The 27,239-nt window shown below is 23.9% G+C and overlaps 1 protein-coding gene across 1 annotated transcript; it reads right to left on the minus strand.

Moving 5' to 3' along the window:
- LOC145831269 (GRIP1-associated protein 1-like) lies at nucleotides 1–25,829 on the minus strand. Its single transcript, XM_082938455.1, has 16 exons — nucleotides 25,694–25,829; nucleotides 20,737–20,873; nucleotides 18,527–18,641; nucleotides 15,432–15,597; nucleotides 14,467–14,561; nucleotides 13,070–13,172; nucleotides 11,864–12,062; nucleotides 9,213–9,303; nucleotides 6,532–6,744; nucleotides 5,318–5,509; nucleotides 4,259–4,432; nucleotides 4,002–4,092; nucleotides 3,481–3,629; nucleotides 2,818–3,016; nucleotides 2,101–2,291; nucleotides 1–388 (listed from the first exon to the last, which is right to left on the minus strand). Exons 1-16 carry the CDS (start codon nucleotides 25,733–25,735, stop codon nucleotides 338–340), a joined length of 2,208 nt encoding a protein of 735 aa, XP_082794581.1. The 5' UTR covers nucleotides 25,736–25,829; the 3' UTR covers nucleotides 1–337.
- Nucleotides 25,830–27,239: the final 1,410 nt, after the last annotated feature.

Here is a 27,239-nt window from a genome sequence, read left to right on the forward strand (position 1 = left end):
AATGTTGTTGATTGTCAAGAGCTAAGAAAGAGTTTCAGTTATAAAATTTATCCAAATACAGTTAAAAAAAGTTCATTACAAATAAAACATTTACAAAAAAAAGGAAGTTGTGAAAAGTGATTACTAAAATAAATGTGAACACCAGCTAGAAATAACACTATAAAATATTCATATAATGTTTTATATTTAATTTGTTAGATGCTTTAAAAATAGTTGTTTAATATTTTTATTCTGATTTATTAATCAATTATGACTGCAGATAAGTTTAGCTTTTTGAATAAAAAAACTTTTTCAAATAAAACTGAAGACAATCCAAAGATAAATAATTTAAAGTTTTCTAAATTGAAGTTTTCAATTCTTGTAGTTGATTTGTTACTGCTATTAAATCCTGTTATATATATTTTCATGATAAATTATTTAAAATTTTCAGGGTAAAAAATTTTTATAGTAAATAACATGAAACAGTGTAAAATGTATTAAATACTTAACTTGAAACTAATTAATATTTGAAAACCTAAGACTTTATAAACTCTCTATATATAAAACGGGTAGAATTCTTACATGCACGAAGGGAAACTTTTGCACAAAGGGTCAAATATGCACGAAGACGCTTTTGTGCAAAGACACTTTCGCACTAAGGGATATTTTTGCACGAAGACACTTTTGCACAGTGTCAATTTTGCACATAGACACTTTCGCACTGGTTGAATAAATTTTAATCTTTTACTTTTATCCATAACCCCTTACCCTTGGTCGATAACTTTTTTTTTCTTTTTTGTTTTTATATCACTTTATTTAATTTTTTTAACAGTTTTTTTTTGTTATTTTTTATTTTTTGTTTTTAATTTCTACTTTCACTGTTACCCCTAATCTTTACACTCGGTCGATATTTTATTTATTTATTAATATTTTTATTTATTTATTTTTATTTTTACTTTTTTTTTATTCATAATTTTAACTTTCGTGCAAAAATGACCCTTCGTGCAAAAGTGCCCTTCGTGCGTATTTGACCCGTCGTGCAAAATTGTCTTCGTGCATATTTGACTCGTTTCCATATAAAACAACCCTTATAGAAATACAAAAGGCCAGTATAAAATAGAAAATATAAATTTTTTGGTTATAAATAGCAAAAAATATAAATAAGTTGTCCTATGCATTTGGCCTTCTAAAAACTCAGCTTTAATGTTTTCAAGTTTTATTTGTAATTAAAGAAAAAATTTCAAATAAATAAATACTATCAAAGCGTAAAATTTATTATTTTTCCTCGGGTACGATAAAAAGTTGAATTATCAATGGAAATAATGACCTTCATTTTTTTTTCTAACAAAAATACATAAGTGAAACAGTCTTTATGGTCTTTGATAATAAAGAGAAAACAATGAAAACTTGAAAAATATTCAAAATTGGTTTAAACATTTTTATTGTTCAAAATGAATGTGGTCAAGACCTAAATGCCTGAAATAATCTTATTTATAAAAGCTCTAATGTTAAAGATGATTACTAAACAAAAATTTATAAGTTATTTTTAAAAATAAACGCAACAAAAATAGAATTATATGCCTATTTGCAATGATTAATTGAGAAAGCTTTGTTTAAAGGTGGTTTTATTGCAATTCATTGCTTTTTAAAGTAAATGCTTAAACTTGACTATCCATTATTACTTATGGGTAGGTGTCAAATATGCACGAAGAGACACTTTTGCACGGCATCACTTTTGCACGAGAGGTCACTTTTTCACGGGTAGAAAACTCAATTATCATTTATATTTAAGAAATTTATTTTTTTGTTTTATCTTTACTATCACTGTTACCCCTAACCCTTACCCTTGATGGGTAAAATTTTTCCTTATAATTAGTTTTTTACTTTACTAATTTTTCTTTACTATCGTGCAAAAATGACCCTTCATGCAAAAATTCCCCTTCGTGCATATTTGGCCTGTTCCCATTACTCATAACTTAAAGAATAAAACAGTTTAGTGAGAAATTTTATGTGAGTTTGACTTAAACAAATTTAAGGAGAAAATCATACTAAATTTACATAGTTTGAAGTGCAGCCATGTCAATTGAACCACTAACTCTTATTATAAAATCAGTGATGTACCTGCTTTAGAGATTTATTTTTTGTAAACTCTTCTTCAAGTATTCTTGTCAATTTATTGTTTAGTTGACGCAAATTTTTCATTTCAAGCTCCTCATTTTGATTTGTAACAAGACTCTTTAACTTGTTTGTAAACATTTTTTTTGTAGATGAAGCTTCTTCTAACGACTCTTTAACATTTTTATGCGGGGCGTCTGCGTAGAAAGAATTGACTAGTTTTCAAATCTCTAAAACTTTAATCTTTAACTATATATAAATATTATTACAATTTTCTCAAAAAAGTTAAACAGTCTTTTTGATAAAATACTTTGTGAAAAATTAGATTAAGTTACAATTTTACTCAAAGCCATAATATCATATACAAAACTTAGACTACTTAAAAGTAAAAAATGTTAACCAAAAAAAGAAAATTTACATAAAAATTAATAGTACATTAACAATTTAACTTATCATTTTTGAGTAAAGCTATTTTGTTAGACCTCGAGGCATTTACATAAAAAGAGTTAAAAAACGTAATTGAAATATTTTTACGTGTTTAAAATCACATTGAGAGTTTACCAATAGCTATTTGTACTGTATACACTGTTGCAATAAAAAGATTATCAATAGAAAAGTACCTAATGAAAAATTGAAATTTTTGACTTTAATAATGAAATAGTTAGTGGTAAACTTTACGATAAAATTTAGCCTGTTAAATATTTTTTATTAAAAAATTATCACCAGTTCTCGTTCTTCCAACATATTGTTGAATTATTTCTGCTTTTTCTAGTAACTCGGTAGCCATAGAAGTGCATGATGCTTCTAAGTGATCAAGTCTTTCTTGCATATTCGACTTTTCTTCTTGAAGCTTAGAAATCCTTTTTAATAAGTCAGAAGTTTCTTTGTGACTTAATTGTGAAGTTTCAATTTCGGTAGAGAACTAAAAATATTAAGTTGAATACGATGTGGTATAAAATTTACTAAGTACATTGACAACCTCATTAAATAAATTGTAGTTAAAAGAAAAACTAATATAAACAAATAGTATTCTAAGTTTCCAAGTACTGAATTATAGCCTTAAAAAAATTATATTGAATGATGCACAGATGAAAAAATAAAAATAAACACATTTTTACCTAACTTTAAATATTTCAAACTACAAATTTGAAAAACTATTATAAAAGTTATTAAAAACTAATCTTAGTAATTTAACAATGTAAAAGTAATAAAAATGTTTGAGTAAAATAGTCTAAAAGTAAACAGAATCTTTATTTATTTTTACTTGATATATAAGATTTCTTCATCAAATAAGTTTAAATTATATTTAAGCACAAGTGTAACTATTTTTAATTGTTTTTAACTTTTCTTGTTATAAAACTATAATCTATGAAATAGTTTAATAACTTGTGAAGGAGCATGATTAATGGGGATATGTTGACTTATAGTCTTTGAAACTTCTTGAAAGCTAAAACCAGAGATGTCACTGCTTGCACAACTATTTTGTTCTTTAACATAAGACTGACTCATTTTATTTCCTAAAAGTTCATCCAGATCTAAAAATATTTTAATCTTAACCTTATAAACAAGAATGAATATAGGTATTTATTAAGATAACTTTTATGATAAATAAAGTTTTAGACTATTATATATAGATTCACACTTATTAACTATAACTAAATTTAACAACTATATAGCTACTTAGTACTTAAAAAAATATTTTATTTAATATAATATATACTTATTACAATTTAATCATTTGTTGAACCTTTTCAAAAACTTTAAAATTCATTTAAATAACTAATTTGTGATAATAAAAATCGTATCATAACACTCTTATAAATTTTATCAATGTTTTAATACTATTTTCTTATAGAACATCAAATTTTTATGTAGATTTTAGGTATTTACTAAAAAAAGCTCAAAACCAGTTTGTGAACTTGAAATTTCTTTAATTTTTTCTAGCAGCTTTTCATTTGTTCTTTTTTCGTTTAAAAGTTGTCTTTTTATATCCTTTAGCTAAAAATTAATTTTACATTGATTACTTAAGTAAACACAACAAGAAAAATATATATTATTTAAATCATAGAAAAGATAAAGACATAGTAAAAATAAATGAAACTAAAAAGTGTTTAGTGAATTTTTAAAAGCTCTAGTTAAGATTTAAAAAATTAACAAAACAAACAACTGATTTTTCCTTTTTTTTTACAAGGTTTAGGATATCATCTTTGTCTTTTACTTCCTGTCTTAATTTAATTATTTCTTCTTCACTAGACATATTAGCTTCTGTTAATTTTTCTTCTTGCTTTTCTTTCTCGCATATAAGATCATTTTTTGATTTTATTTGTTCTTCTACATACTGAACAAATTAAATACAAGTTGTTTTTCTTAAACTAGAACTAAGTTTAAAACGTTATAACTACGTTGACTTCATAATATTTATCGTAGAATAATGACAAATCGTTAAAATCCTTGGTTGCAAACTCAATTACTTGAAATGTTATGATAATCTTTTCTATATATATGTACTACTGTTTACTACTACAGTACATAGGCTCATAGTTCCAACGTAATATTCAGAACAAAATCATGTCTTTAAATTAAAATTTCAGTTTTGTTTTTAATTATATATATATTATTGATGATTAAATATATCCAATTTTACCACTTCACACAAAAACTGGAACCATTTAGGTTGCTTAAATTAGTAAGAAGTAAAATTTATACTAAGTTACTGATACAATATTAAAACTTATTGTTTGAAAACAATAATGAAGTGATAAAACATGCTAGTAAAAAGTGTAAGAAAAAAAATTTAATGAAAGTATTTTAAATTTCAGCTTTTTTACTTGTGTTTTGTTTTGAAATATATTACTAAAAGTAAATCTTCTTCGAAATTTATTTGTATTTAAATATAAACTAAACGTTTAAGCTTAAAAGAATAGTGTTTAAAAACTAGTTTTAAATTAACTCAAAACATTTAATTTTTAAGCAAACAATATTACTAATAGTTAATATCATTTAAATCTCTACTATTTCATCTCTACTTATTTAATATTTATTATTTATTATTTCATCATGTTTTATTTCTACTTGAAACTTATTTTCTTTAAACACGTTTATATATTTTTTTAATTTATAAAACTAAAAACTGAAAAAAATGGACTAAGACATAATCATTAAAACAGTAGTGAAATGAGTACAAAGTTATAAAAGGGTTTATTATAAACTATTATATACCAACCGATAATTTTTCAAAGTGCTCTTGGTTCAACTGTAAAATGTTTTCTTGGTTTTGTTTGTTATTAGTTTTAATTTTCTCTTCACTTTCCTGCAAAGATCTCGTTAACAATTCTTTGCTGCTGACTAACGATTCACAACGTTTTTTCATTTGCTTTATTTCTTGATGTAAACTTTCCATTTCTTTTGTCTTACTCTTTGTTAAGTTTAGTATTTAGAAAATCTTGATTTTACCAATGGAATCTTTGTTAATAGCTTTATTATCAAACTATAACAATTTTAAATATTTAATGCATAAGAAACAAAATAATAGAAGAATTAAACCAAACAATTCAGACTAGCTAAGGTCGTTGAAGTTAATTAATTGAAGTTTTTTTCTTCAATATAGTATTAAAAAAAACCATCCAGTATTAAACTATTCAATTCTTGTTAAATTTATGAATTATATTTCAATGGTATAACTTTGATTCATACTGTAAATTAAAGTTTTAAATAGGTATTTAAAGTGTAATTTGCAACTTTTACGTGCTTACCATTGTTTCTAGCATTAAAAAGTAGCCCGATCTAAGACTATTTTTTTCATGGCTTAGTCACAAAGAGTGTTTTTTTTTTACTTGAGCAGTGGTACTAGTAGCAGCAACATAGAATTTTGGTTGGTAGTTAGATTTTAATAGTACAAAACGAATAATAACTAAACAAAAAGTTATAATTAAGAAAATACATATAAGTAAAAAATACAGCAAAATTGTAACGAAAACAAGAATAAGTTTTTAAAAGTGTTTCAAAAAAATAAAAACTTTTTTAAGTCTGCCTGATACTTTATAAAATTCCAATTACTTGAAATAGCCTGAATGATAGGTAACTCTGACATTATATAACAAGAAAAAAATTAAACAATTTGAATTAGAAAATTACCTGATAAAATTAATTTTTTAAGTTTTTTTTGTATTTTTAGTTTTTAAGGAGATATTAAACAAACATGTTAAACTTGAAAAACTTGTTTTTAAAATACCTAAGTTAAGTCATTTAATTCTATACATATACTAAAACTCGTATACTAATGTATTTGTAAAACATTTTATAACAAAAAATTGGTAAAAATTCTAACTGAAAATAATAAGTTACTGTAAAAATATGCAAGCTTATTTTTATAGAAATAAATTAAATTTAAAAACAAATCAATAAGACAAAAATTACAGAATGTTGATTTAAACTAACTTTTTGAAGCATATGAAGATTTTTTATATCTTTTTCTTGAATATTACATTTATTTTGAAGCTTGTTTAACTTTTCATCAAAACTGACCCTTAAATTCTCCGTTATTTTGTCATTTTCTAACTGCTTACCAACACACATTTCGTTGAACTTTACTGTTTTTTCCTGGATTTCAATAGCCTGTTGGTCCACCATAAGTTTTCGTTTCTCTGCTAACTAATAGATTGAAAATACCTTAAACTCATTGCATAATACAGAGTCAATTAACGTAATATACAGTTTAAACAAATGTACATCAACTACAGTACAGCTTTAAATGTACATCAACTACAGTAACCTCTCGCATCTTTACGCACTCGTGACGTTACGCACTCTCGTTTAGTTACACATTTTAGAATTCTAAAAATTCAAAATATAAAAACTTAAATTTATTTTAATATTGCACAAATTAGGTTTATTGTATATTTTCAATTTAAAATATGTTTTTAAATGTTAACTCACCTCTCTATATTCTTAAACTTTGTTAAATTATGTTCCTTGACTAATTGATAAACATTTAGTATACCTCAGTATATCAGAAACTTTGTTAACAATAAGATATTAAATTAAATTTTGGAAAGTAATATAACTGTGTAAATAATGAAAGTATAATAAAATAATGAGAGTTTAAAATGTTAACATAGACATATATAGACACTATTTCTTAATTGTAAACAACTGTTTAATTATAAATTGAATTTGCTAAGTAGAATAGAATATAAATGTTAATTATCAAATAAGTCACATATAGATAAAGATAGAAATAAAATTTACTTATTGTTAAAATTAGTAAAACTTTTCTACAAGTATTATTATTTTATATAAATTTAAATCTTTTTTTTAAATATATGTAGAGTTTTATATTTTGATTTAATATTTATAAATAAAGTAAACAAATTGTTAAAAGTGGGAAAGTCCCCAGTCTGCTTTTAACTAGAAGCAAAATAAAAAAACAGCCATTATAGTAAGTATATTTGGTACCTCTCGTATCTTTACGATCTCTCATATCTTTACGCACTTTTTCTGTGGACACAATGTGCGTAAATAAGCGAGAGATTACTGTACTAGAAATTAATATAGATTTTAGCTGAAAAACATAATTATAACCAAAGTATTGTCGATAGAACAAGTAGTTTAGCCTTGAAAATATTGCATCTAGTTCTATCCAAAAAAACTTACAATGCTAAAATTTAAGAAACTTTATATATTAAGTAAAAATCGTCTAACACTAAAGAGCACATGATACAGAAAAAAAACTAATAAGATATTTTAAAATATCAGTCGTTCAAAACGAAAGAAACATATCTGATTAAAGTTAAACTCAGCAGTCAGTAAAGAGGCAAAAATTCTTTAAAAACTTATTTTTTAAATTAAGCTGTCTAAAAACGACTAATCTTTATAAACTAAACTACAAAATTTTTAGTTAATACATTTCAAGATCAAATATAATCATGTAATTACACTTGAACATATTTTTTTAACTTTTACAACATTATTATCAAAAAATTAATGAAATTAAAAACTTCGTTTGCTAAGTAAATTATTTTTGTGTCTATTTTACAACTTTTAACTCAAAGCATCAAAACAAGTATTTTTAAACAACCATTACAAGTAACTAAAAAAACATTATTCGTATTGCTTCAAACAAGTCGACTAGTGACTTTTTGTACTCGGTTTATTCAAACTGCGTTTTGAAAATTATTTGCTTCTTTTAACCAAAGCAACCAATTTTTGACAGTTTTTATTTATTTAAAGTAAAAAGTAACCTGCTAAAAAAAATTAAAACATCTAAGCATAAAGTAAGATATTCACACTTAAGTGACTTATAAGTTATCTCAAATCTGTGTAAATACAAAATGATCTTATAGTAGAAGCTAGAAAAAAGTTGATTAGGATTGCTGTTAGTAAAATACTTAAACATAATAACCTAAAAAACCTTTATTTTTTCTATATATATTGGTGGACGAAGAAACTAAAAGATAAGACTTCAAACTTAAAGTAAAGAAAGAGAAAGGGTAGAGTTAAGATTCTTTTCCAAAACGGCAGAGCAAGAAACTGTAATGGAGTACCAGTTTCACTTGCTGTTCAACTTATCTGAATTTTGAATAATATAAAATCAGTCAAGCGGAACTTAATTTTTCATGATGTATTCTTGAACAAAATTGAGAACAGAGCTATTAAAACCAGCCGCAAAGATTGTGAGATAAATTCAAATCAAACCTTCAAGATGTAGTTCCGTTATGGAACTTAATTATTGTAAAGTTCTTTTTTAAACAACATTAGTTTATTATTGTTAGATTGTGTGTTTATGTTCTTTAAAACAAAATATAGCCACTCTATACCATGTACAGTTTATATGAAATAATTTTAGGTATCTTACAGTGAGTTTTAGTTTTTATTTACTTAAAGTTATATTATTTATTATAAAGTTATTATCTAAACAACGTTATTTTCTTATAAGTGTTTTATGATTTAAAGTTCAAGTCTAAATCTCCTAATTTAAGTAACCTACAATTCTGTTAATTATAGGTTTACAACCCTATAATAGACGGTTAAAGTATGCTTTATGCGTTTTTAGTAATAACTATTGTAAAAATAAGTTAATAAAAGTTTTAATTTATATTCGAGTAAAGTTGTAAACAAACTTTTTTAAGTGAGCTTATTTCTTCATGGAGCTTTTCAACCTCATTTACACTGATTGTGTTTTCAGCTGATTGTGTGATTTCTTTTAAGCCGCTATCAAATATAAGTTTTTGTAAAAAAAATTGTAATACTAGTCTAAATAAAGTTTATTATAAAAATAAAACGTTTTAAAAGGAAATGAGCATTATTGTAAGTATTTATCAGCTAAATAAACAACAGCACATTTTTTACAGCTTAAACAGTTTTATTTTAAAGTATTGTTACTGTAACAACTTTTTTTTAATTCATTTATTTTTAGCTAAAATTAGGCAAATACATATAAACAAAATATAAATAGAAGTAAACAGTACTTTTTGAATTAGTGTACTAAAAGTTCTTTTCAAAATTGTGTATGCTAGATCTAACACCTTAACTGTTAGTGAATAGTTTTTATATCCTGCTAGCTTTATTGCAAACAATATATATCTTTTTTGTACTAATAGATAAGTAAGTACACTCAATGTATAACATTATAAAGACTAAAAAACTAAATTTGAATTTCAACTTGACTTTTAAGTACTTTCAAAAACTAAAGAATAATTTTATTAGTCAAACTCAGAATTTTAAAAATCATTATAAATTTGTTAAATTCCTCAACAAAATCTTAAGCGTATACAAACTATGGATAGAAGTCTAAAATGCATGAAGGGACACTTTTGCACGGCATCAATTTTGCACAAAGACACTTTTGCAAAGGTTGAAAAAAAAATATTTATTTTTGTCAACTTTAAATAACTTTTTTTTTTACTATCACTACTACCCCTAACACTTACCTTCGGTCGGTAATTATTAATTTTTGTGTATTGCTTTATTTTGAATAATTTTCATCAGGTTTACTTTTTTCTATCACTGTTACCCCTAACCCTTACTCTCGGTCGGTAACTTTTTTATTTTCCTTTTTGTTTTTTTTTCATTTAATTTACCTTTTTTTTTTCTTGTTTTTTATTTTTTACTCTCGTGCAAAAATGACCCTTTTTGAAAAAGTGACCATTTGTGCAAAAGTGTCTTCATGTAAAAATGTATTGGTGCAAAAATGTCCCTTCGTGCAAAAGTGTTCTTTCGTGCATACTAATACCTTCTTGCAAAAATTTATATGTGCATACTTGACCTGTTCCCACAAACTTATCTAGGTATCAACCATGATTTAAGTTGTTAATTGTATCGGTTTTTAAACTATGCGTTATTGCTTAATATACATTTATTTAGGTTAGAGTTCTAAATAATTGTTTAAATGACTTATACTACATCAATGCATTTCTAAAAACCTGTTTTCATTTTAATCAAATTTTATCAGGTTTCAAATACTTAATAGTTAAAACGTATACTAACCTATAATTATTTTTGAAACTTTATGGTCTACTATGTCTTCGTTTGTAATAAATTTTATTAATTTTTTAATTGTGTTTTTTAAAGTTAAAAATGTTTTCTACATAGACTACAGAATCTATTTTTTAATATAAAAACACTACTTCAATTTATTTTATATATGTAAGTTTACTTATAGCAGTTCTTTTTTACTTTTTATATTTCAAGTTTAATGTTAATTGTTTAATTAAAACCTAAAATCAATAAGAACTAAAAAAACAATTGGTAAACTATATAAACCAGTAAAAAAAGATTTTACGAGTATTAAATAAAGTTAGAAAATCATGCAAAACAGTCGTATACTTTAGATCCTAGCAAAGTTTTTAGAATAGGTAAGAGTTGGCATAGCACGAACTACTACAATAATTTTAAAATAGTGTTTAAATGTTGTGTGCAAGAAAAAATGAACTTGAATAATAATAATAATAATTCATAACTTTCTTATAATCAAAATTTAACTGGATAAAGGTTACAAAAAGGTACTTCTTTCTGGCTTGTTAATTTTTAAAACAGTTTCACTATGCTGTTAATAAAAATTTACTTATAAGAAGATTACTTACAAAAATCAAATACTTAGAAATTCATTCAAAAATTTTAATAAAGTTTAGGCGCACGTAGTCGTAGCTCTTACAGAAAACTAGATAAATTCACCTTTTATAACTGAAATACTTAGGTATTTTTTTGGATAAGTTTTTTATAATTAAATACAAAACAGTTAAATATTTTGAATATTACTTAATAAGAGAATGAATAAAATTACAAAATTATTAGATTTCAATGAATAAGAAAATTTATAGAATTTCATGTAAAAAGCCATAAAGTACTTTTAAAAAGCTTTTTAATATTTTTATATTAAAAATTCTATATATTCTAAATCGGTGTGCTGAGACAGCTGAACTTATTTGAAAATTTTAATACATTTAAACTATTCCAGAAAGGCCAAAAATTACTTTACACTTTAAGATTTTACCATCATATTTCTATAAAAATTACTTAATTCGTACAAATTAGGTTCAAGTTATTGGTAAATATATTGCGTTTTTGTCTACTTACAAACACTTTAAAAATTTTAGACAGGCCCGCGAGCAACATTTTCTAGTATAAGTCTCGGGACTTATAAAAGGCTGCCAACGCCTGGTCGTCGCCTATAGATTTATTTAGTAGTACCTTTTTTTGTAGAATTTAAATTTATCTAAAATATTTTTTGATGAAATTAAAAACAAATTTGAAATTTATAAGAAACACAAACTTTATTTCGTTGGAAAGATCACTGTTATCTTTTAAAAGACCTTCAAGTTTACGTTTGTAGTCTTCCAGTTTGCTTCTTAAAATATCAATTTCATTTTCCAATATTTTCTGTTCATTCGCTGAATGTTCTTTCACTTTAAAAAGTTCTCCTTCTAATAGCTTATGCTCCTCAATACAAGTTGAATACTTGACTTCAATATCTAACAAAATTTATGTAGAGGTAAATATAATGTGTTTTTTGAATTTGAAAAACAAATTGTATCAAAAATTTTAAATTTAAATTTTTTGGAAAGATTGGATTTTTTTATATTTATAAGCATAATTTTTTTATATAAGTTACAGTGCTCTATCATAAAACACAGAGATATAAAGTAATTGTGGTTTATTAGACTTAATGTTGCTTAGCTGACAATGTTTTACATAAGCAGGTTCTTCAGAGCTAACAAACAACAATTAAACAGTAGTAAGGGCATAGGGGGTACAACATTTTTTTTTACAAAAATAATATTTGCTCTTATTTTAAAGCTTAGAGTACAAACTATAAGATACTTTTTATAAAAAAAAATTCAATTGACTTTTGATATATAACTAGTTTTGATATATAACTAGAAAATTTACTAAAAATCTCCACCTTTATTTATATAACAATTTTTTTTCAAATTTTTAGGAAATGTTTTTTATATATAAAAAATAGCTTGTCGAACGCGAACTTTTGTAAATAAATTAAATAAAAAAATTATGACCAAAATGATAAAAATAAATCTTTTTTTTTTGTTTATTTATTTTGAAGAAATTTTAATAAAATTAAAAAAACTGTTTCCTACAAGTTGTTCAATAACTATTAAAGATTAGTCTAGAAAGGTTTTTAAAAAAGTGCTCAAAAACTAAAGGAGGAGATAGATTTTTAGTGAAATAGTCTACTTTTCCCCTTTTGGTTTGCACCACCCATAAGGAACCTATTTAACTTTCTTACTTTGATCGCTTATATCTCAAATATTACTTTGAATTTCAATAAGCAGTAAAAATTTCAGCAGCTTAATTAAAAATGTAAAACAAAAGCTAAATTTCTAAACAAATATGTTTATTGTACTTTCCAAAGCAGGAGACTAAGTAATGCAGTGCACAACACTTATTCAAATATGATAACATGAAAACTAAAAAAGAAGTATAATAATTATAAACCAACTCTTAAAAAAAGTTAGATTACCTTTAAACTTTTCTAATTCAATTTTGTGCCTTTCAATTTGAGCATGCAAATGAATAAAGTTTTCATCTTCTAATAGTTCTGAATTTATTGGCTCTGTTGAACTCTATAAATGTTTAATGTAAAAATGTTAAAATTTATCAACTATTTAACTGAAAATATTTTAAAACTAAAAACTAACTCCTTATTTTTATCAAAATTTGTTAAAATTAGAAAATATAATAATACATGAGTTTTGGAACCTGATTACTTCTAACTAATAATCTTAATTTTAATGTAGTAATCTTAATTTGTTAGTAAAAGTTTTCGATGTACCATGCTTTTTCATCTCTTCAGTTGCATAGTTTAAATGTCTCTGTATTATACTCTAACATTTCTGGTTTAGACATATTATCGGGCTCTTTATATTTAGAATGCAAAAGTACAACATTTTCAACTGTTTTTTATTAAAACTATTGGTACGGTGCATTTGGCCCAAGTTTCTGCTTACAATTTTTAGAGACGTGGTACTGGCTGTACTTTTTGTAAAATTGAAAAACATGAAACTTCGAAACTAATTTAAATTTATCTTTAAATAAATGAAAAGAACTTTTTTGTAGTTGTAAACATTTATCTTACTGCTCTGTTAAAAAATTTTGAACGTCTGTTTAAAATTATTGTTTCTAATTTTGTAATGACTTAACAATGCTTAAAAATTTTAGCTTAATTTATGTCTATTTTGACTTATATGTCATGTTATTATCTATTAATAAACTGAAAAATGAACTATCCTATTTAGTAGAACAATTAATCCTTAGTATTTTATAAACAATATATATTAGCACGTACAATTCCTTGTAAAGAACCTCTCTCTTTCACATTCACTTAGCAAAAAGAAATATGCAAAAATAAAATTTTCTCTGAAACAACTGTTTCTGCGTTCTAAGCGCTTCCTCAGCCAACTATTTCATTCAATTAAAAGTAAACTTAAAAGTACAATAACAAAAATATTCAAAAATATATATTAATTAGTAATAATAACATAAGTAGTAGTTTTTATATATATTTAGGACCAATTATAGACCAAATATGATATTGGATTCCAAAAAGAAAAAAGCGCTAATACTTTTGCAGAACTTATTGTTTTTGACAATTAAGTTATACGCATAAAACAATAAAAAGTTTTAAATGATATAAAACTCTCTGCTAACATTAATATGTCGTCTGATAACACATTGTTTAGGTTAGATATTATGTTCAGTTCAGAATTACTTTTTCGGCTTTGTTTTTTTAAAATATTTTAAATATTTTAAAATTATATATTTTGTGAAATAAACTAATATATCTCTTTATTTTGGCTTTAAACAGTTTATTTAATAGTAGACACAGCATTTATTTTAAATATACAAAATTAAATATACTTTGAATAAGGAATTGTTGACAATATCCGACTTGGAACCATCTGAATCTTTCAAACTCTCTTTTGTCAAATATTGTTCATTTTTGAGTTCAAGATCTGATTAAATATTATCTTTGTATATATATATATATATATATATAAATCAATTAAATGTTAAAAAACATGATATTAAATCTAGTCTATAAAAATCAACTATAGTCTATGCAAAGTATGAAAAGTGGACGTTGTCTAGCGAGCAGGAAAAGAAAAATACCACTCTTTGTCTACCATGTCTACATTGTATCCTTAGAACTGTTGACAACAAAAAATCATTAACGAGGAAGTGTTAATACATACTTGTCTCACCACCATGTACTTTACTCTCAGTCAACATAGACTTTGCTGACTTAGTCATTTCTTAAGGATTAACAAAAATTGGATCCCATAGTTTCTGTTGTATGGAGAGCTGATCATTGTCAAAAGCAACCATGGTCTGGTTGTCAAATACAACGTTTTAGGATGTTTGCAAGCGCGACCTTAAAAACTTGACTTTTAGCACTGGTAAGTCATAGAAGCTTGCTAAGGACCGTGACAATTGGGGATCTTCAATATATAAAAGAAAAAAATGAAGTAGATAAAAAATAAGATTCGAAATAAAACTTATTTTGCTTATTATTTTGTTCATCACTGTGCTTGTAATTATAAGTAATAGTTTTTACTGTTATACATTATATACATAATTATTTATTTTTATCGTTAGCTTAATGTCTTTTTTTTATTAACCATGTTAGGATCATGTTTAAAACTGTAAATAAAAAGTAATGTTTTCAACAATAATTTTAACCAAACATTGCAACTTGATAAGTAAAAATTGAATAAAAGCAGTCAATAATTTACCTCTATTCATCTTTTTTTTTAACAGATAACTAATTTAAATATATTAAAAACTTCTATTATCAAACTATAACTAAAAGTACTAAAATATACCTTTTATTTTGTTTTTAAGTGTGGAGTTCTCAGCTTGAAGTTTTCTAAACTTGCTTTCATCAATGATTGTATTTACGTTTATGTCATTTGCAGAGTCTTGATTAGGTGAAATTAATTTTTTTATACTCTTATTCTCCTTTTCAAGCTTAGCTACATCTGCTGAAACCTACAAAAAATTTTTTATGTATACACCAGTAAAATATTATAGCTTCAAAAAGTTTTAAGAGTTTAAGAAGTATCAAGATATGGTACTTTACAGCTAGGTACTTACAATATGAGATTATCAAGTTTGTGTCGCATTAGCTACTTGTTGTAAGCAATTTAAAATACATTGAAATTTAAACTTTTTCATTTTAATACTAAGAGGGCTATTTTTCTTTATCAAAAGTATTCAATCACAGTACTTTTGAAAACAGTTTGTAACCCATAACTACTGTTTTATGCTGGTTTTATGTTTGAAAAAATTATAGTAGTTATAACATCTTGTTGGGTACACTTTAACCTTTCAATTAAAGGTCAATAAAAAATTTTGTTAAAAAATAAATATAAATAATTTTATCAGTAATAAAATATAAAACGAAAAGAAAAACAATTTATGGAGAAAATTTATTCAAAAATTATATATTTTACAATAATCAAATAATTTCCACCAAAATTTTAAAATACTTTACCCAAGCTTAGACTTTATTGTAAATAAGTTTATTTACACAGACACCCACACTCTTGATCATTAATCATTTAGTCAAATAATTGTATATAACAGGAAAAGAGTTTAAAATGAAGAGCATGAAAATTAAGTAAACAGGGTTGAAATAAGTTTAACTACTTATTACTTATATAACTACTTATACTGTAAATAAATTTAAACTTTTTTATCACTCTGTAGCAGGGACGTAGCTAGCTCAAAAAGTTACGAATCTGCAAAATCAAAACATCTGAAATAACACGTCATAGCGGGAACACAGCAATTTAAACTACCTCTAATGTTATTGAATTTAATCTGAAAATATGCAGTTATGTTAATACATCAAAAATGGAATGTTGAAGTATGAGTGATAACTGTATACAAGGCTATTTATTTTGCTCCACACCCCCTATGACCTATGACTCTTTATGTCATGCCACTTGTGTAAACCCAGAAAACATTCATTAAAAATAAGTACAAAAAAATCACAATTTAACTCAAAAACATTTATATTGTTTTCAAAATCAAACATGTAACGTAGTCAATAGTAACAAAAAGTTAAGCAAATTTTTGTAACATAAAATTGTATGATTTTTTTAAAGCTACAGCTTTCATTAAAATCAATTTTGAAATGCAGCTTTTTGACAAACTATAGCTCTAAATGTTACAATTTGGATGTATTTAATTCGTTTAATTTTTACGACACTAAAAATGCTAAAGAGTACATATATGTCTAAATTATCTCTCAGGAGTGCAAAACTAAGTATAAATGAATACTAAAAGCTAAAAAATCAGAGTCTTTTCAAGTTGGAATAAAAGCAAGTTTTTCGCACATAAGTATACGTTTCTTTAGATTTGCAGAAAAATACCAAGCTACGACCAAAAAATGCAGTGTTTTCTAAGGTATTTTAGTCCATGATCTAAAAAGTTAAGTATTTGAATTGAAATATCAACACTTAGACAAACAACAGAAGAAACCTTTGATTTTTACAAATGTTGCAACAGAAATTTGTAAAATTTAAATCAGGTGATACAAGAGGCAAAATTTATCTACTAATTTCTCTTAAAAAAAAAAAGAATTTAATTAATGTAATGAGTCAAAATAAAATAACTTAATAATGAGCTTAAAAAAAATTTAAGATGCTTTAAACATTTTTTAAAAGGCTCTTAGTTCAGTTTATTTATTTAGTTTTTTGACTCATTTCATTAATTAGGTTCAATTTGTTTTAAAATTAGTACTAATTTCACCTACATATACACTGATAAGCTTAAATTTTCGAACATGTAAAATTTTAGTTTTTTGTTTAGATTTTCATGCATGTATAACTTTTTAAATAACACTAAAGATAAGCAACATTGTTATGTGTAGTTTACTATTTTATTATACCTAAAAAAGTGGCAATTTCTTGCCACCAAAACCTGGTTGTATATAAAATATTTAGTTTGCACATCTTTACTTTAATATAATAAAAATAGAAAATGTTAAAAAGCATCTTTAAATTAACTATTGAAATAGTATTGTAACAATTAAAATAATTAATAATTTGACTTAAAGAATTGAATTTTTAAACTAGTCAAAAAATGCATTTTAACTTTTTAAATTTTCAATTGTTCCTAAATATAACTATCAAAGAAAATATCGGCAAAAGTTTTAAAGAGCCTAAGCCTGGACTTTTGTATGCTGTGAGAAAAGTTCAAATTAACATAAGGTTTGGTCTACTCAGTCTTCAGACCACAAGCTTTTGGTAGAATGAGACCAGTTTCTTCCTTGTTAGGACGCATCAGTCAGTTGGGAGACTGCCAAAAAGGACAAAAGAAGTCAAATGAATGTCATATGGACTGTGTTGAAGGACATGCAGTGCATTAAGAAAAAAACTGAAATACACCTTTAAAGTTTAAAAAAAGAAACATAATTAATAGTAAAGGTAACTTTTTCAATGTTTATCTTTTAGGAATGATTTTATTATTAAGAAAATACTCAAACTTGTATTAAGCAAAAACTGGCCAGATGGCCTCTAGTATGCTTGAGCTGTAGATAGATTTTTAATTTGGTTTAAAAATCTATATACATTAATTTTTATAGGATTTTTTATCACAGATTTTCAATGAAAATCTTGAACAATTCCCTATTTCTGATGCAGGCCCACAATATAGAAGAAAAAAATGTTATACATAATTTATTTTAATTATTTAAAAACAATTTTTTAACCATATAAAATAAGTGGGATTATTTAAGGCATTAATAAATATCGACTTAACTGTGATTTTCTGAATCTATTGATACAGTGGTGTTTAAATGTAAAGTTTTTCTTAGAGAAGTAATATCATTTTAAAACAATTAAACTTTGTAAAAAATTAAAAGCATACAAGTTTAAATATATAGATAAAAACTATTCAAAGACAAACTAACTCTACTTAATTCTTGTTTTAGTGTTTGGTTTTGCAATGAAAATTCTTTTTCAGTTTGTCTTAAAATATTTTCAAACTCTTCTGCTTGTTTACTTCTATTTAATGTGGAAAGCGCTCTAATTTATTTTAATACCATAAAAATACAATACAAGTTTAAAAAAAACATTTAGACATAAAACACTTCTATGGTATGTTATAACAAAAATTAATCCTAGTAAGTTATCAATTAAAAAAAAAGTTTAATAGATTAAAAGTAAACTGAGTCAGCCTTAGTTGGTAACTAATGTTTAAACTTTGTGAAAACTAAACAAGCAGTAGCCAATAAGTAGAAAAATTAACACTTCGTTGAGCCTTAAACTATAAACTCAATAAAATGTTTAAGTTTTAAAACTTTGAACAAAAAAAAATTACCATCTTCAAGAAAAGACTTATAGAAAGAAGTTAAAAAACCTAGCGTGAAACTCTGTTTAAACTTACTTTACAAACTCAAATTTAACACTAACTAGATAATTGATCTTTGTATATTTAACAGTTTTACAAATTGAGAAATATTGTTGTTGGTTAAGTAAATTATTTACATACAAAAATCAGTTATATTTTAGTTAACTGACTATATTTCGTATTGTCATATTATATTTATTCAAAAAAAAATTAAAGTATACTATAGCATACACTTTAAGGCTTGAATTGACAGTCAATGTTAATTTCAAACAAACTGATCTTCACAAATAATATATAATAATTGTAAAATGAGCCATACATTTTTTTTCAAGGATTGTTAAAATTTATGTGTTCCTTAGCTTTCAAAATGATAATTAAAGTTTAAGACAAAATAAATTTGTTTAATTTAAATTAACTAAAAAATAGTTATGTAAATGTATTTCAGTAAAAGTGGTATGCAGTACTTAAAGTAATAAAAGTACAGTAAAATACTTATTTTGGTGATAAGTGTGTTACTTATTTGTACTATCAATAGTAAAAATTTATGTACTTCAAAAAAACAAAATTAGGAAAAATTTGTACCAACTATTTATTTAAACAATTCTACAGGCATAACTTTAAACAATTTTTTAAGCACTTAAAGTTAATTAGCTTATTCTTTATATATATTTCAATATTTAAAATGACAACAAATGAAGTATTTCATGAAATTTACTTAAGGTATTTAATTATTACATCATACAAGTATGGTTTTGTATAAAACACTTGGTTTGCCATTAAAATATGACTAAGGATAACTTTAAAACTTACCTGATGGAATCAAACAATCTGACTATTTTACTTATATGGACTAAGTTAAAAGAACTCTAACAAAAAATCAATTAGCTTATTGATTACCGGTGGCAACTATGGGGTGTTTAATAATACAAACTATTTATTGTATGTTATAGTTAAATATTTAATTTTAAACAAGATTGTAATTATATTGTATTTGATAATATAAAAAACAGTAACATTTTATCTAGCTTATGTTAATTATAGGTAATTAATAAGTAAGTAACAATTAATTTTACTTTAAATTTATGAAATAAATTTAAAACAGTTTTTTCAAATACATTAATTTAGAAGTTTTCCTTACAGGAAATATCAGAGATTCCAGAATTCTAATGTGTTTATGTGAACTAAAATTTTAATACTTAAATTTTTCTTAATTCTAAATTAAATTATCAAGCTAAGTAATTGTGTGGCCATTTGCTGGTTGAAATATGGCAATTACTGCAAAAAATTGTCATTTTTAATTGCTATTTGTTATTTTTAATTTAAGTGTAACAACATTTATACTTTACATCTTACAAAAACTTTATATTAACAAAATTGAGGAAAGCGCTAAAATTTTAGAAAAATGTTAAGTTTGGAAATTTTTATTTATCATTTAAAAATAAGTATCAAACTTGTTGTAAAAACTATTCCACTGTTTACTTAACTTATTACTTAATAGTTAAAATTTAAATTAATAAAAGGGCTTGTTAAAAATACTAACATGTTAAAAGGTTTAATAAATACGAAATCCAAAAAAGTTTAAGAAATATTTCCCTACAAATTTTGTATTTAAGTAAAATGTGACCACTTTGATGCATAAAGCAGTAGTAAAAACTACAAAAGTTATCAAAAATTACTTTTTCATGATAAGGTTAGTACTAAGTGTTTTCTATGTTTGAAAATGTACTATGTGCAATCTTTTTTTACATTAGTCAATAATTCAGAACTTACTTTTTCATTTTTGTAAGTAATTTAAGTTCTTTGTCTAGCTTTGACTCATTTTCTGTTAATTGATTTATAATTAAGACTTGTTTTCTTTTTTCATCTTTTAGTTGGTAGTTCTCAGTTCTCATCTCGATTATTTGTAACTTGAATAATATAACTATTTTAGTAATTAAGAACAACTTGTAGTTGTATGAGAAGATTACCAATACTTTTATATCAAAAAAAATCTGAATCAGCTAATTTTTTTAAAACCTTGGAAAAGAAAAATTACACTTCTTGCAAAAATTTATATTACCCTTTGCTTTCATTATTTTTATAACTATAAGCATTGCTCTAAAATATGCTTTCGTTATCCAAATTACATTAAGTTTTGAGACAAAAACCAAATTATTTTTTTAAGTAAAGTAGATGAATAATAAAATTACTTTAATTTGAAAAAATCAACAAATTCTATTGCACATTAAAAGTTTAAACCATTTTCAAGAGTTTTGCTCTCATTGTCAATAAATAATCAAACAAAAACATTCTTTTAGAAGTAAATTAAAAATAAGGAAAAATATACTATAATTCAAAATATGTATAAATGGTAATTTGTAAACAACTAGAAGTTTTTTAGTAAAAGATAATGTTATTTTTGTATTTAAAGTATATTTAAAAACATAATAAAAGTTAAAATTAAAACTTTTTCAATGTAAACTTTAAAACAAAAACTGTCTTAGTAAAGAACTAATAAATTTATAAAGCTTGTCTTAGTATTAAGGCCATAGGGGGGGGGGGGGGGGTCCACTTTGTTTTTTACAACTTGATCTTATTTTGTAGAATTTAATCTGAGCTATCAGACACTTTTAATCGCTTAAAAAAACTCAAAGTAACTTTTGAGATATAAGCGATCAAAGAAAGGGCGTTCAATAGGTTCCTTATAGAAGGCAAAAACTAAAAATGCGAAAAAAGACTATTTCATTAAAGATCTATCTCCTCCTTTATTTTTTGAGTAATCTTTCTCAAATTTTTACAGAATGTGTATCATTAAACTTTAAAGAGATCTATTGTAGGATTTTTTTTATTTTTGAATAAAAAAAAAAATTATTGTCAAAAAACTACCCTTTTTTTTAGTTTTTGGTGGATAAAATTTTTATTTTTCAAAATTTCAAAAATTCCAACATTCAGATTCTTCAAAATATTAAAAGTAACATTTCCTGAAAATTTGAAGTATCTAGGTCGAAAAATGAAGGAGGAGATAGGTTTTTAGTGCGTTTTTAAAAGGCGGAGAAAAACGCCTTCAAAGTTTTAGTAATTTTTTTGACAAAAAAATTCTAACATTTTTGATTTCAAACAATTCTGACTTTATATACTCATTTTTAAGTTTTTCGATCAATTGATACTGAACTTCTTATCTATTTTTTGGTTTAAAATGGAAGATATACATGCTTACTACACAATGAACAAGTTTTTACAAGTATGAAGCAAAGTAAAGCTGAAAAAACAGGTTAAGGTACGCTGGTTTAGAAAAACTGAAGTTAAACTAACAAAGAACAAAAACTTAGTATTACAAACATCTTTGGCTGGCTAAATCTTATTCAAATGAAAAGCTTTAGAGTTTTTTTTTGTATAATTCTCTTAAGAGATTATTACGTCATACGTAATTTGCATCAAATTTAAAATTAAGATTTTAGTTAGCTGAAGACTAGTTTATAATTCGCAAAACAAAGTTGGTTTTAACTCAAGTTTGTTTGCTTCAAAATATCTTAGTGGAAGAAAGTTAGTATTTCGTTCGTTTTTGTTGAAATTTAATTAAAAAAAAATGTTTTTTTATGTTCAGATTTATTTACAAATAGTTTATAAACAAATAACTGATAATTAAAATAAAAAGTTTGTTGTATAAATTTTAAAAGCTGTTTAAAAAAATGTGTAGTATTATATAGCTTATTATTATCATTAAGTTTTTTTAAAAGTTAATAAAAATAATAATTCATAGTCCTTAATAAAGATTGATTTTTTCAAATATGAGGTATTAATTTTATTTATTAAATTGTTTTTTTAAAATTGTCATATTTTATTTTAAGTAAACTAAATTAGTTAAATAATATGTTTAAGTTTTTTTTTTTGCTTTTGTCTGCTTTGGTTGCTTCCAAAAAAATGTTTCCGACACTCCTTTATATAACCTCTCATAAAAAAAAAGTTACTGAATATTTTTTAAATCTAAAAAAAGCATCTGAAAGATTATGAAATTTACTATAATATAAGTCTACATGTTAATTTTGGTCAAAAAGTTGCTTCTACCCCCCTATGGCCTTAAGTTTTTGTATTACTTTCATAAATTCCAACTTTAGCACTTTGATAATAATGCTAAAATAAATATTTAAGTAAAACTAGTGCATAGAGTAAAATTCTAGTTATTAATTGAAATAACTTTTCTTAAGTTTATAAAAATCAAGAAGTAGAATATAAGTAATATTATAATAGAAATAAAATAAATACTTTCTTTAAATGTTTTTGATTGTTTGCTTTTAATTTAAATTCCTTCTTTTTATAGTTTATAAAATTTTTTGATATAATTAAAAATAATTTACTAGGATATTTTCAAAGAGTAATATAACAAACATGTCAATTATATTAAAACACTATATATGCACAGCAAATTTTTTCTATGAAGATTTAACAAAACTTTACTACCATGTTACTAACAGTTGTCTCAATAAAAAAAAAATTTGAATGTATAAGAAACAATAACCATGCTGTATATCAACATGCACATTTTCACACTTGAAAATAATTTTATTTACCACGGCAGATTGGCTTATTTATATATAGTTTAGGAGTTTCAAACGTTAAAATTTTTTAGAGTTTGTTATGATTGATACACAGTATTTTCACTGAATTCAAGTAAATAGAATTTGCATTTAATTTGTTGACAGAAGAGATGAAAAATTGAACATTTTTTAGCCAAAAACAATACTTTAAGGTTTTTTCTTTAATCTATATATTCTAAATGATCCTCAAAGACTTTTCTTTGTTTTTCAATAAAATATTTGTTATTTATTCAAAAATATTGCTTTTTAAACTTTAAAAACACTTTTCTAAAAAAGCTTTAACTATCTAAGAAATATACTCCTATATTGACAAGTTTCATATTAATCTTTAAAAGATGGATGGATTTTTAATTAATAAGTTTTAAGAGCTTTTTTCCGGTGCTTAACTTATCCTTATATTAAGTAATTTTAAAGCAATTAATTTTGTTAAATTTTGTTTTTTTAAAGTGTAGTTTTATTTTCATTTATATTGCTGGTTTATTTTGGTTAGATTTTTAATCTAACAAATTTTATTGGTACAAGAAAGTTCTACAGTATAAACATTTAACTATTTTTTGCTTTCAATTATTACGTCATTTTATATTTTAAAACTTTAAACTACAGTATATTCTTATTTCAATTTTGATTCAGTTTAATTTGGTAAGATATTATTTTTAATAAGATTTACTACAAAAGATCTCAAATAAATAAAAATGAAATGTGTTTAGTTATATACTTTAAATTAATAAGTTATTGACTGTATGTTGTATATTTAAAAACTTATATAAAATAAACAATTTTTAAAACATTTTAAAATTAATGTACATAAAATTTCCTTTAGTTCCTTAATACTGTTTATTATTTTGAGAAACTTAGCTTATAAGGCAACTCTTTTTTCAAAAACAATGAATTTTTGAATTAGAGTTAGAACTAAAAAAAATATACTTAATTAGACTTAATATACAACAAGTAAGAACTGATAAATGTAGCCTTTAAAAATTTTTTTTTAGTTCTAACTCTAATTCAAAAATTCACTGTTTTTGAAAAATGAGTTGCCTTATTAGCTAAGTTTCTCAAAATAATAAACAGTATTAAGTAACTAAAGGAAATTTTATGTACATTAATTTTAAAATGTTTTAAAAGTTGTTTATTTTATATAAGTTTTTTAATAGTTAAAACTAAAATCAAAAATCTAATTAAACTGCCATTTTATACTTTCAAAAAAAAACTAAGAAAAATTCTCCAGTACCATTTAAAGTCAATGTAAGAAAATGGTTATCACCTAGGATGATGTTGCACCTATATTAAGCTGAAATTTTATTGTATTTGATGTCTTTTTTAACCATTATTTTATTGTAAAAATTCATATTTTATAAATACAAAAATAAAATTAAACTTATTTATCATAAAAAAATATAAAAGAATAAATCTTTAATTGCTTTTAGTTTACTATATAAAGCAATTACATAAATACCAAAATTTATATTGATTAAGATGTTGTAAAATAAAATTAATTAAATACTTTAGTTTATATTGAAAAAAGTTAATTCTCACTTACAATGTATTTATATATTTTGTTTAAAACAAAGTATCTTTTTAGATTAAACTTAGTAGGCTTAAAACATTGAATTTTTGCCTAGAATTATGATTAAAAACACACCAAACACAACATAATTTCAGCTTGATATTGTAGCAACATCATCCTAGATAATTACATGAAATTTTACGACTCAACTTGTTAAATTATTAAAAATTCAAGGTTTTTCCAGGCTTTTTAGTCTAAATTGTCAAATTCTACTTTTTTCCAGGTTTCTTGGCAACCCTTTTATGTTAAAGTGTTGGTTTTGTTCAGAAGTTCATGAATTTTTCATTTCTTTTTTCAACCAATTTCTAGTCAAATAAACAAAGATTAACTTATTAACTTTTAATCTCCAGCAAAGTTACTAGATATGTCATACCAAAAGTATGTCCTACCAAAGTATGCGCATATGTCAAACCAAAAAGAGGAGATGAACTCTAACTACATAACAACTAAATTAAAAGAATGATTAAATTTACTCTTCTTTTTTTATAGTTTAACATAAGTTTATTCACCACATAAAAACACTCATAGCATTTACTTTTTAGTAATCAAGCTACACACCAAATATTGTAAGCAAGCTTGGTTAACCAACCTGCATTCGATGAAATTCATCATCTGACAATTGTTGAGTCATTTTATTGAACAATTAGTTTTTTTTTTCTTTGCTTTCAGTAACAAAATTATAGAATTTGTTTTTCACTTTAACCAATAATAAAACAAATAAAAACTTTCATAGTTTGATATTTATTCACAAATTGTAATGTTATGTTTTTGCTCACCTGTTATAAAATACCCTAAGTCAAAAATTTTATTTTACTATTTGTTCAGTATATAAACTTGACTAATTGAGTCAGGTTGAGTTTTAGTTAAATAAAAAAACTTACAGCCATTTTTTTAACTGTGTAGTAAAAAACATTTATACTAAAAAAATTTGAAGTTAATAATAAATTTATTATTGAAATAATAAAAAGTTAAAAATTGTGATAAGTAATAAACATTATCATACTATTTAACGTCTTGATAGATTAAGGTGGTATTTTTCTAACACAAATTATTTTTAAGCGTACATGAAAAATTTTTATCATATATAAACCGTTTTTTAAGATAAACGACTACCTAACTGAAAATCAATACCTAAATTTACTATATTGTATATTACTAAAAGCCATACTAGCAAAAGTTTTATTTTTATTTATAATATTTATTGTAAAAACTATGGTTGTTTCAGCCACACAGTGATGTCATGCTTCTACTTTTAATTAACTGAACGTAAACCTGAACAAACTTTTTAGCCGCTAAATTAAATTTAAATTTATATATGTGCATTCTGCTTTAACAATAAACTAAACTTAAACAATAAACACGCTGACATTTATTTGACACAAACAAATAAATTTATAAACGTGAAGTCCTGGTATTTTTATATTATGTTTTGAAGCACAAAAAAAGTTTAAAGTAGTAAAGTAGCTATTGAATTTCAAGTTGATTATATTTTTGTTTGATAGTAAACTAAGTATTATAACAGTTTTCTTTACGTTTAGAAGTTTATATATTTAAACTACGCTACGCATCTTCTTAAGACTTTTTTTAGAGCAGTATTTTTTTTGGCAGTGTGCAAAGTTGTGTTCTTGTGTTATGACGCAATTATTAATTATATATAAAATATTTCTTGCTAAACTAAAAAGTAAGAAAGCTTAAGAGCATAAGTTAAAACTTTAAAACTTAATTACACTGATTGTCCTTATAAGACATTTACTGTTTATGTTTAACTTATAAGAAAATAAATAAACATTTGAGAAAATGTTTACTTAATACACAATTTCCGCAAAGTACTTTACTTTTAACTACACTGCCTTTTTTTTTTCTCGACGTAAAAAATGCTTAAGTTTTGGATGCTTTTATATTTCTAGATTGTTTTACGTTAACTCTTACAGTTGACTAGTTTTCTTGCAATCACTAACCTTTTGCCATCTAAAGCGCCTCTTTTCTTTATTTTAATCTAAATTTCTTAACAGTCGCTGTTATTTCTCATTTTTCTTTTTACTTGTAAACTTTTATTGATGAATTTCTTTTATGCAAGTAGAAGACTCCTGGCCAGACTATGCATGAAGTTTTGTGACTTAATTTTGTGAAGCTGC

The sequence above is a fragment of the Thalia democratica genome, chromosome 1, assembly GCF_965202585.1.
Source record: "Thalia democratica chromosome 1, ktThaDemo2.hap1.1, whole genome shotgun sequence".
Lineage (NCBI taxonomy): Eukaryota > Metazoa > Chordata > Thaliacea > Salpida > Salpidae > Thalia > Thalia democratica.

Bases quoted from the DNA above. Each gene is read 5' to 3' on its own strand.
- LOC145831269 (XM_082938455.1), bottom strand. From the start codon at position 25,735: ATGACTCAACAATTGTCAGATGATGAATTTCATCGAATGCAG. The intron at 14,562-15,431 runs GTATATTTTAGT...ATATTTAATCAG, and splicing joins ACTTAAAAACAAAATAAAAG to ATCTTGAACTCAAAAATGAA. The intron at 12,063-13,069 runs GTAATCTAACTT...AAATTTTGTTAG, and splicing joins TGAATTAGAAAAGTTTAAAG to ATATTGAAGTCAAGTATTCA.